We start from the raw sequence: 12,499 nt of genomic DNA, 5'->3' as shown, positions 1-12,499 counted from the left end.
TTTTAAAAAGAGATTGGACAGCTATTTGTCTAAAATCCTTGAGCAGAGGGTTGGGCTAGAAGACCTCCAAGTTCCCTTCCGTTATTCTGTTTAAGAAGATTCCATTTTTCATGGAGCAGAACTTTGTCAATGCGGCATTTTTAAAGTCCTGCCTTAGGGTTGTGCCATCCTTGGCATTCCATGGTCCAAAGATGCCCACAGACACAAAAATAGAGCATCTCTGCAAGACTTCAATCCAGCCGCTTCTTTGCAGTTAATTAAACAAAATCTGCAGATGACGCTGGCTGGGGAATTCTGGGAGTGGAAATCCAAATGTCTTAAAGTTACCAAGGTTGAAAAACACTGCTATAGAGTATTGCTTTCAGGAACTGTAGTGACACAGTGGTTAGAATGCAGTACCGCAGGCTAAGTCTGCCCACTGTCAGGAGTTCGATCCTGACCGGCGCAAGGTTGACTCCGCCTTCCATCCTTCCGAGGTCGGTAAAATGAGGACCCAGATTGTTGGGGGGCAATATGTTGACATTTGTAAACTGCTCATAAAGCACTATGAAGCAGTGCATAAGTGCTATTGCTGTTGCTATTGCTTTCTCCTGTATATTTTAGTCTGACGTCTGGAGATTATGTAGCCAATAAGGTTTTCTGATGAAATACAGAGTCATACTTATGAGTATGTCCAATTATTTTTTAAATTTAAAAGGTACATTTTTTAAAAGGCAGAAAATGTAAGCACACTCTGTTCTGGAATCCTTCTGCAGAACACAAATTTGCTTTAATGAAGGTCAAAGAAGACACAGCTGAAGTTTGCTCTAAGTGTCGTCCTGATTTATTTATTTTTATTAAAGACATTTTTGCAAGATAAAACAATATTTAAAGGAGAAAGAAAGGAAAGTAAAAAAAGATAGTGAATAAGTAGTAAAGAAATAAAAGAGAAAATAAAAGAGAAAATGCAAGATGTAAAGAAGTGGCTTCTGGTTCCATTTGTATGTTATCTTCTCTCTCTAAGGCAGTGTTTCTCAACCTTGGAAGCTTGAAGATGGGTGGACTTCAACTCCCAGAATCCCCCAGCCAGCGCTGCTGGGGGATTGGGCCTGTGAACTCAAGGGAACAGAAAACAAAATAAATATTCTTTTAGAAATATTAATGTACCAGAAGAGAATATTAATATTATCACCTTGCTAAAATGGCCAGCCTCCAGGTCACCAAAGATATGCTTGGATTTCCTTCTCTTTCCTATCTCCTCTCCTGAATCCAGTTTTTCAAAAATTATTTTAGAATATTTTTTTTTGCCATTTTGCTTGAATCCAGAAAATAGAAATCCTGGGACATTACTTTACTAAGGGTATAAAATTTTAATGAATAAACCACATTAGCACAGAAGAAGCAAAACCAGCTCTGGGTTTCTCACGCAAAAGCAAGCATAGTTCATTCCCCCTCTTCCCATGGGCCACCCACAGTCCATTACGTCCACCAATTACTTCTGTTCATTTTGTTATGAAACCAGCTGGCCACACTGGGACATCTGCTCGGTTTGTCCTTGGGATGCCAGCAATTTCCTAGATGCCGATGGATGCTTGAATAGCATTCTCCCTCCCTTGCATTCCATCCACCACCCTCCCTCTTATTGTCAAGATGTGAGTGAAGGAAAAATGTAGGTGAAAGTGTGAATCAGTCTTGACAGGACCCCTGCGAAAGTCCTAGACTTCAACTAAAAGTCTTATAATAAATGTGTAGTGAGGCAAAAGTGCAACTATATGTTTGTCACGTTCACACATGTTCATTCAGAGTGATAAGATGGCCAGCCAATAAATATTACAAATAAATAAATAATAAAATATGTGCATAAATATACACAATCTAGCTGGATTCGCCATTTTACCCAATATTGTGGTAATATTATTTTGGAAGCCTGTTTTCTCACTGGGATAGAAGGAGAGAAAAGATTGACAGTTGGATTGTCCAGTAGGCTAGTCTTCATGTCAATCAATCAGAGTAGAGATGGCTCATTTATTATTCATTCAGAAGGCAATGCAGGGGAGATTGCTGGGCCTAGCCTAGAGTGATGATAGACCTCACTGGGAGACTGTCTACTCAACCCACCTCATGGGAGTCTTGAAGAAGTAAAGTTAGAGAGATGTTCCCTCCATCTACGTTTCTTGAACTCTCAGAGAAAAGGAAGATAGGAAGGCAATAAAAGTAGCTGTGAAGTAGAGACCAGGCATAGTGACCATAAGATCCTTTTAATGCTCAGGAATACTGCATTGTTTTTGATCTGGGTACAGAGAAACAGAGAAGTTCTTCAAATGAGCTGATTCTCACAATTTCCCATTTATACTGTCCATTCTACCATAAATAACCAAATAACATTAGCCAAGAAACTTAATTAAGATGAGCATGCAGTACTGTATAAGGCCCAGCCAGGTGTTTGGTTAAGGTGTCAGTCTGCTTATGCATTCTAGTCCAGTCCTAGGCAGAGGGACAGTTGGGTGGTCTTGGGTCAGTCCCTCTCTTAGCCCTAGGAAGGAGGCAAAGATGAACCATATTTGAAAAACCTTGACAAGAACACTGCAAGAGCTTGTCCAGGCAGTCTCCAAGAATCAGACATGATTAAGAATGAAAAAGCAGGAGTATGTAGCTCTTCAGCCAACTTAGGAACGTATATCAACATTTGATACCACAATATTTCTACAGGCCCAGCAGAAATGGCCTTATTCCAAGTCATCTTTAGTTCAGATAGTTGAGGACTTGTGTGGCCTCAACTCCCAAAGTCAGATCTGAGCTTGGGATGTTCTGCAGGCTGTCCATAGTGGGAGTCTTTCCTGTTGGCTGGAAGAAGCAGCTTATTTTATGTAATTCATTAAAAAAAAATCAGTAGAAATAAGCCATTTGTGAACATTATAAAAGGTCTGAAGGGAAAAATTAGTCTTTCAAAACTCCAGCCTTGGCCTAGAGCTGACCTTCCACTCATTGCCAAGGAGAGTATGTTGTAAAGTTGGAAGCATGACAGAGATTTGAGATGATCTAAATAGAGAAAAATATATTTAATGGATGGAAACAACTCTAAGAATCCCTATAATGGGGTTAGCACACAAGCACTTTGCTAAGAGCAAGGGGATGGCAGAAGAGTTGCTATCACCTTCCAACTTTTTCCTCTTGGTTGCTTCCAAAAACTTCACCTTCTTTGAAACTTAGCCTTATCTGTGGATCTCGAATATCTAGAGCACATTGTCTCTGAATGCCTTGGGGCCTGAGACATTGAACCAAAGTACTCCATTAAGTGCCCTGGCTAATTTGCTATCAGGGACAGGACCTTTGGGAAAAACAGAAGAGAAAATGAGACATGGGAAGGAAGGGAGATGTTCAGGGGTTTAGGAATGGAAGAGCTAACTAAGGCAAAGTGGAAGACAATATTTATATTCTTACAGAGAAGTTTAATCATCTTGGCATAGCCACACACGTCTAGACTTAAAGTGAATTTTCAACCCTTTGGTTGCCCAGCCAACTTTCATGTAGAACTGAGCATCCATGAAAAGATTTGGAGAGTCCTGCCCCCTCACCCCCCAGATTAGAAAGTCTGGAAAGTGGACCATGCTCTCTAAACATCGTCTGTGGATATAGCCTAAGGTGTTCATCCTCCTTAACCAGAGATGGGGAAGACATTTTATTTGTTTGTTTGTTTGTTTAATCAAAGATGGTAAGATTTCTGCAACAACCTGAAGTAGCATTTGCAGAATGTCAGCATTCAGTTTAAAAATTAATACAGATGAAATGGTGAGATTTCAGTGGCTTCAGGTGAAGATGTCAAAATGTGGTGAGGTGGCAGGTGAGAGTACCAGAATCCCACACATTCTCAAGCAAGAATGACAGAGTGTTGCATTTTCACATGAAATCTCAGGGATGAGATGTCAGAAATCTTGTGTGAGTTTGAATTCTTGCATGAGGGAGAGAGAAGAGAGAGAGAAGTCACTTCCCCTCATCACTTATAAAGTGTGCCACTCACTGAGGCTCTCAGCCCTTTGCTTAGGGAAGTCCTCCACATTTGTCTTGGTTGTCTAAACAGCTTCATTGTTTTGACTCCTCAGGTTGCATCCTTCATCATCTTGGGTGTCATGTGCATGATGTTGCTACAGTGCCAAGCATTTTGGGGGGTGATTGTCGTCTGCCTCTTCCTTGGACTCTGTGATGGACTCTTCATCACCCTTATGGCCCCCATTGCCTTTGAGCTGGTTGGGCCTATGGAGGCTTCTCAAGCCATTGGCTATCTTCTGGGACTCATGGCCATTCCCATGTCAGCTGGCCCACCAATTGCAGGTGAGAGAATTTTCTAGCTTGACGATTTGGGCAGGAAGATGTTTTCAATACGTCCTTATCCAATAAGTCCTTATCCAAGCAAGATATAAAAAGTTGGTAGAGGAGGGACAACGTCATAGTTGGCTCTCATCTTTAATCCAGGATCTGTAGATTCTTTGACTTGGCCAGCCATTAGTAGCTCAACTGACTCATTGCACTAAGTATAACATTGTCCTAAATGACAAATGGACAAATATGTATTGGGTAAATACACCATAAGTATACTGTGGCTTATCTAGTTTGGGTTTCCATTTGGCTGGGTAGGTTGCCTCCTGAAGGACCAACAGTAATGGTGGTTATTTTAAAAGCCAAGGTGGTGCAGTGCTTAGAGTGCAGTATTGCAGGTTATTTTTGCTGACTGCTGGCTGCCAGCTGTTTGGCAGTTTGATCCTGACTGGCTCAAGGTTGACTCAGCCTTCCATTCTTCCCAAGTCAGTAAAATGAGGAGCCAGATTGTTGGGGACAATGTGCTGACTTTGTAAACTGTTTAGAGAGGGCTGTAAGGCACTGTGAAGCGGTATATAAGTCTAAATGCTATTGCTATGGCTTCATTTGGCTTATCACCATGCAAACCAATTCTCATCATACTGTCATTTCAGATGTTAATCCTAGGCAAATTTTCTCAGTGACAGTTTGGTGTGATAGCCAGATTGAGCCAGTATACCGAAATACTTTCTTCTCAATCGCCATCCTCCACATATGTCAGGTTCTCTGGGATTTCTCCATACTTAAGGAAGTTGATGAGATGCTGTGAGATAATAGACCCATTTTACAGGTTCTTAATTGCAAGAAGAAGCAGGAAATGTGGTCTGGGTGTTCCTTTTCACTTTGAAGTAGCCGTATTTGGAAACAAATGGGTAGGAGAGGATACCAGAATATAAACTGACAGCAAATAGCACTCCTTACTAGGACTGATGATGTTACCTAGGGTAATGAAACGTCTGCAAGAAAACAAGCAAGCTTAGAGAGCACCAAGGACCCCTCAATTCCTAGTCATTTATAATTGTTAGCAAAACATCTAAAAGTGAGCTTGGAATGCATCACCCCAGCAGCCAACAGAAGTAGTTGTAAACTAATTATTCACCTCTCAGGCCAACACTAACCTCCATCAAATTCTCTGTGCTTCAACTTGCATAAGAAAAACCTCTAAAACCCTGGGGTGAGGCTCATAAGTGGTAATAAGTAATGTTGTTGGCCACTGTGTAAATGCTGGATTTTGAGGTGTTTGAAATATATATATATATATATATTTAATTTGGCAACTATCAGGAGGCCCAGATTATTTTACTGCTTAGAAAATAGCCAAATGTTGCTCAATGAAGTCCCATTTTTTTCCAGATTAAAAAGATCAAAAGATTTTGCACAAGAAGTGCTGCAGCTGGAAAGTTCTTGGCCAGTTGTACCTCTTCTTCTGGGAATAATTTGTATTCTTTAAAAATCAGACTGCCTCCTCCCCATCCGGTCATCTGAATTTGGAATAAGTAACATTTAATGATATTTTTTATTAAAGCCCATTAAAAGCTAAATTGAAAGACTTTACACTGAATTCAAGGCTCAGAACTGCTCAATGCTATGAACAATTTTAAAAAATCATTTAGTTCACAATGCCTCCAATTAAAATCGGGGCATATTTTGCAAAAGGGTCAAGGAGTTGATGGCAAATTGTTACCATCTGTCAGATTTTATATCAGAACCAGCAATAATTTTCCTTTCTCCTGAAACCGGACCTGTCACCCAGTGGCTCACTGTAAATACTTCAAGGATACACAGCTCAGTCAGATAAGTTGCTTTTATTGTAAATAAGACAGAAGCGATATCAGCCTTCTGTAGAACACAGGAATTATGCCCTCTCTGTGTACATGTGTGTTAGGTCCAAGTTTTAAATCCTAGGTCTTTTTCATTCACCTTTCTGAATCAATGGGTTCTTAGCTGTTCTTTTCCTAGCTTGACATTTTCTTCCCATCTTGCCATCATCAGCCCTTATGAGAAGAATAAGGAAGTCTTAAGAGCAGAGCCATTTAGCTGTGAAGACCAGAAAATAGCTTTTTCAGAGGTCATGAAATGCCACTTGATATATTTTAAATCAGCCTTTCCTATATGTGGGACTACAACTTCCATCCCTCAGCCAGCTAAGTCAGTGGATGTATCATCTGATCAAGAGGATTGTTGTAGTCTAGCAGCACAGGTCAGAAGTCAAAAGGATGGAAAGAGCTGCTCTTACAGCAGTTCCAAGAAGGCTCCACACACCCATTTGCACTATTCAGGTGACTCTGAGGGCACAGAGAAACCTCCAAGTGCCTCAACTACTCTCAGAGAGAGTGCTAATAACCAGAGGACTGCAAGGAATATAAATCCTTCCATTTTCACCATTCAGTCAGAACTGAACAAAGCCCAGTTGCCTTTTGAAAAAGCACCTTTGGGACAACCATGACCTGGATGACTGAGAATCTCCATAGATAAAGGTTCTTGTTTGATCTGGCCAACATCCTTTTAGCTTGGTCCTTGCAGCTAAGAATTGCCATGAAGGTAGAATCCTGATTTCTCAGTTCAAATTTTAAATCCAAATAGTTATTGAAGTCCAGAATTCTTTTTCTTTTCCCTCTGTGTCTTTATCCTTGGGCATAAAAAACAGTAATGAAGTTGCTAGGATTCCATAACTCAAGGGCAGAAGCCCTCTCCAACTTCACTTTTCATTATATGTTACTTGCTTTTCCTCTCTTTTAGGACTCCTTCATGACCATTTTGGAAATTACCAGCTTGCCTTCTACTTTGCTGGAGTTCCTCCAATAATTGGAGGTCTCATTCTTGCATTTGTTCCCTTCATCCATCAGTGTCAGCTCAAGAAGAAACGATTGGATTCGGGGAAAGACAAGATGTTGGGTTCAGAGATGGTCCCAAATGGAGAACTCCTACCAGGTTCTCCAACCACAGAGGGAGCTATGTTGTAAACTCTGGCTTGGTTACCCATCCTTTCACCAGCAGCACTTTCTGATCCCCATCTGAGTCAAGATCTTTTGCAAGAAGAACTTCACCTCTTGTGTGATAACAGAAAATCACTCTGTTGGTTGGTCCTGATCAAATTCTGGGCTTTCAAGTTGAATTTGAGTTTCCTTTGCCTCTTTCTTTCCTACCGAACATTCTCATTGTTCCCACATTTATGTCCCAGCTGTGATTTTTTTCCAGTTAGCACATTAGTGGATTATGCATAGATGACTGTGATAACATTTTAATAGTTTGTGTTGGACCATTTCCTCTCTCCCCCAAAATAGATTCTGTAGCCATACTTAGTTATTTTGCTGACAGTGAGCTTAAATTCACTGGAAACCCCATCCGGAGTGAATTGTGAAGCTGCCAAATTCCCAGAAATATAAATTAATATATAAATTAATATATACTGATGGAGACAGAAGGACAAGAGCTGAACGGGTGGATTCTGAGAAGTTTTCTTTTCAACCAGAAGTTCAGCCTTTTTCTCGTCTCCCTAAAATCTGTCCCCAAACAAGTAATTAAGCTTTTTTTCCCCCTTCCAGTTCCGTTGGGTTGTGAATTCTTTGTTTGATTTCTTTTGCATATTAAATGAATCTCAAAAGGAAGAATAATTCCTCATTTATGGATACAGTTGAGGGACCCAGTTGAAAACACTGACGGCTGCTCTTTTGGAGACCCGAAAGGTGGATCTCGGATTCTCTTACTTGGAGGGGTGGAGATTTCATTGCAGGACTTGCTTGGTCCTTAATTGTTTTAAGAAAGGTAGCTGGAAGAAAAAAAAACAGTGGACATTTATACCAAAGGCTGCAGTTGAGGAAACTGAGGCTCTAACCTTATTACAGAGGAAGGAGCCCATGGAATTGTGCAAGTCCCTCACTTCCATTTGGGGAAGGAACATTTTCTCTTTTCCTTAAGGGCCTGAAAACAACCCAGGAGGGAGAAACAAATGCAAAACATTAACCTGGCTTTCTGACAGCGTCCAAGTAAACGGAGGCTTGTCAAAGGTCTCTTGTCGTGAGCTGTAACAAGTGTCAGCTCCTTTCCCAATTGGCTTCTTATTCCCCAGTTTCCCAAATCATTCCTGGAATGGAGATTTACTGAGTTTTGACCTTATTTGACCTTATTTGACCTTATTCAGGATTTGCATTCTTCATTACCATCTATAGGTAGTCCTCGATTTATGACCCCAGTTGGGAGCAGACTTTCCATCACTAACATGGCAGTTGTTAAGGGAGTTGCACCCAATTTTACAACCTCTTTTGCCATGGTTGTTAAGTAAATAACTGCATTGTTAAGTGAATCATTAAGCTGTTCAGCCACTCCAGATTGCCCCATTGATTTTGCTTGACAGAAGCCACAGGTAGTCCTTGATTTAGAACAGTTCATTTAGTGACCATTCAAAATTACAACTGCGTTGAAAAATGGGACTTACGATCATTTCCCACATTTACAACTTTTGTAGTAAAATTACGACCTATAGTCACATGATCAAATTTCAATTGCTTAGCAACTGGTTCATACTTATGATGATTGCAGTGTCCCGTGGTCACATGATCCCTTTTTGCAACCTTCTGACAAGCAAAGTCAATGGGGAAGCCAGATTCACTTAAGAACTAGGTTACCAACTTATCAACTGCAACGATTCACTTAACAACTGTGGCAAGAAAGGTCATAAAATGGGGCAAAAGTTAAGTGTTTCACTTAATGACAGAAATTTTGGAGTCACTTGTTGTCGTAAATCAAGGACTACCTGAACAGGGAAAGTTGCAAATGACAATCACATGAGCCCGGGATACTGCAAATGTCATAAATACATGCCAGTTACAAAATGCCCCAATTGTGATCATGGGAACACTGTGACAATCAAAAGTGTGAGGGTCATCATAAGGGGTTTTTTGTGCTGTCAAAACATCAACTGGTCACTAAGTAAATGGTTGTAAGTTGAGGACTACATGTAGTTGAAGACTAACGTTATTTTCCCTAGTCAACTGTGTCATCTGAACAAGAATCAGAAAATATGTTCATCTCCCTTAACACTGGCAAAAACTAGATTGCCTTAGCAGCTCTTTTCCCTTTTTCTTTCCATGTATTTCCCTCTGACTGTATAGATTACAGGAAAAAGTGGATGGAGAACACCATCCCAACCATGGCTAAACTGATGCTGATCCCTGCTGTGCACCGTGGAAGTGATAACCTCCCAGGTCCTTTAACGTTGGCTCAGACAGCAGCAGAGACCGCTGCTTCTCATGTCAATGTGGTGTCTGACCATATGCTGTGAACTCATGAGAGTTGACTTGAACTGGGAAGAACCACTGGGCCAGTCCTACATAACAGGGTTCTCCCAGTTTGGCAACTTTAAGATTTGTGGACTTCAGCTCCCAGAATTCCCCAGCCAGCTATGCCGGGAATTCTGGCAGTTAAAGTCCACAAGTCTTAAAGTTGCCAAGTTTGGAGACCCCTGTCCTAAGATTGTTTCTCAACCTTAGCAACTTTAAGAAGTTTGTGGACTTCAACTCCCACAATTCACTGGCTGGGGAATTCTGGGAGTTGATGTCCAGACATCTTAAAGCATCTACCGTTGAGAAATATTACCCTGTACGGATGCTAAATGCAGGTGTACAGTCATCAGTTAAAAGTGTGGTCCATTTTCATATCTCCCAAAGAACCACTGATGGAAGTTTCAACCATCCCTCTCTTCTGTGGATTCATCCCAAATCCACTCCTCCTGAAGCTGTTCTAAAGCCCAGGAGAAAAGCAGGCAGAACTTGATCTCAGGACTTGGGGGCTGGAGAAGGAAATCTTCAATGGTCCAAAAAAAGAAGGATTTTATCTCACTCCCATCCCCACTTCATGTGTCACAGTCCACAGTTTGCTTTGAACCACAATGAGTGGTCAGTGAGTTTGGTTCTGGGGAACACCATCCCTTCTCCAGTTTGTGTAATAAAGTTAGATATGATCCATATTTGGAGGTATTTTGATTCCTTATAGAATCAGTAATAGAGCAGTAGAGCTGAGTTTCTCAGCAGCTTCAAGATATGTGGACTTCGGCTGTGCTGGCTGCGGAATTCTGGGAGTTGAAGTCCACCTGTCTTTGTTGCTGAAGTTGAGAAACTTCAATAGAGAATAATCCAATACATGGCTGAACTTTCTTCAGATGCCTCCATTGTGTTCTCCATGGATGCCCACCGTGTCCCAGCAGTAAATATCATTAGTTTCCACCCCTTAATGCAGAGATTTTACAGTCTTGTACTCTTGCAAGTTATAAAACACCCATCGAAGGTATGTGCCATCTGTTGTTGTATAGCTTGCCAACAATCCACTGATTCCAGATTTTTCTTTTTTTAAAAAAAAATCTCTGCAGGTTTTCTATATGTCTCCCGCTCAGATATAGCCATGGAACTTGAGTTTGTTGAGTATACCAGTTTTGATGACATTCAGACATTCTAAGTCCTAAGGCAGAAAAGGCAACCCTTTTCAGGCGGGGGGGGGGGGTGAGGGGGGGTGGGAGGCATTACCCCCCCCTTTTGTCTTTGCTGAAGGCAACAAGCGGTTTTGCTAATGACATCACAATGTCTTGGCCCATTTTAGGAAGAGAAGGGGCAAAATGGAAGTTTTAAGGCTTCCGTAGAAATGAAAAGGATTCATTTTGCCCCTTAAAACTCCCCAGACAAGAAAATGTATTTTATGGGTTTTTTAAAATTTTATTTTAGAAACGTGTTAAGGCCACACAGCTCCACAACAAATCTGGGTGGCATTCAACAAAAGCAAGTATACTCTGTAATTAAAATAAATCACCCAACCACCGTAAGAGACACTGCCATCAAAGACAATCAAACTGGCAGGACCTACCACCCGCTCAAGGTCTGAATTGCCAGACCTCTTCTGACCTTGGTTCAGGAGGGAGTCGGATGTATCTCAGGCAGGATGCAGTTCCAGCCTATGAGGAGTGCCTTAAGCCTCTGTCTACAAAGAGGCTTTTGCCCTTTAAAATTTCCCCAAGCACCCCATCAAACCAAAAAAGATCAAACAATTCAACCTTGCCCTTTGCAGTCCTGTATTTCTGGGTTAGTTGTCCCTGCTGTACAGCTTGCGGTGCACCTGTTAAGCCAAGAAACTAAAAGCAGAAGCTTATCAAAAGTTTTTAGGGAAGCTTAGCCACAATCCTGTATTTTCCTTCCCCGGTTCATACACACCTGGGGTTGCAATGTTTAAACTCAACATTTATCAGCAGGAAAAGCCCTTCTGATCCAGCTGTCTCCCAGAGGTGAAATTATCCCAGCATGATCCAAGTGTGTTCCATGAAGTCTGATTGCATTCCTGCACAACCAACTTTTGTGACACCCTTTACTTTTGTAAAGAATGCTTAAATGGTCTTTGTGACTTTTTTTTCCACGAAGAAGTGTAAAGTTTGTGTAAAATTTGTTCTTTCCAAAGGTTTTTCCTTTCTCTTCTGAGCAATTTCTCTGCTTCCTAGAACCATCATATGTATCAAATGTTAAATGTATGGCCAATTGCTCTAACTCTTCTGTGTTCTGATGAAATAATGGCATTTTTGTAACTTTGGTTTTCCTTCTGGGTAAATGAAGAGGCCTTGCACTGGGGTGGCCTCGGAGCACCTCTGCTCACAGTAGCTCAAAATTAGTTCCCTTTGATTTTGTGTACAGGTTGTCCTTGACTTACGACAATAATTGCACCCAAAATTTAGGTTGCTAAGTGAGACATTAGTTAAGTGAGTTTTACTCCATTTTATGACCTTTCTTGCCACAGTTGTTAAGTGAATTGTTGCAGTTGTTAAGTTAGTAACATGACTGTTAAATGAATCCGCCTTCCCCATTGATTTTGCTTGTCAGAAGGTCACAAAATGTGATCACATGACCCCGGGGACACTGCAACCATCATAAATACGAGTCAGTTGCCAGGTGTCTGAATTTTGATCACGTGATCATGGGAACACTGCAACAGTTGTAAGTGTGAAAAATGGTCATAAGTCCAATTTTCCAGTGCTGTTGTAACTTCGAACAGTCACTAAATGAACTGTTGTAAGTCAAGGACTACCCATAATGTATTTAAAAATTGCCATGACAGTATCATGCTTTTTTAATGTATGTTTCATGCATAATATGTGTAAAACGGATCAGTTTTACACATATTATACATGGTCATC

At 41.0% G+C, this 12,499-nt stretch overlaps 1 protein-coding gene across 2 annotated transcripts in view; it reads left to right on the top strand.

Annotated features, from left to right (window-relative positions):
• Positions 1–9,286, top strand: part of SLC16A2 (solute carrier family 16 member 2) — a 77,677-nt gene extending 68,391 nt beyond the window's left edge. For both annotated transcript variants that reach the window (XM_087877523.1, XM_087877522.1), the window contains exons 5-6: positions 4,080–4,308; positions 7,072–9,286. In XM_087877523.1, coding sequence (XP_087733649.1) covers positions 4,080–4,308; positions 7,072–7,295 — 453 coding nt within the window. In that variant the 3' untranslated portion in view covers positions 7,296–9,286. The remainder of the gene's footprint in view (positions 1–4,079; positions 4,309–7,071) is intronic.
• The last annotated feature ends 3,213 nt before the right edge of the window (positions 9,287–12,499 follow it).

Source organism: Pantherophis guttatus, chromosome 12 (assembly GCF_059756535.1).
Source record: "Pantherophis guttatus breed Tessera chromosome 12, ASM5975653v1, whole genome shotgun sequence".
NCBI lineage: Eukaryota > Metazoa > Chordata > Lepidosauria > Squamata > Colubridae > Pantherophis > Pantherophis guttatus.
This window is presented reverse-complemented; position numbering and strand designations above follow the sequence as displayed.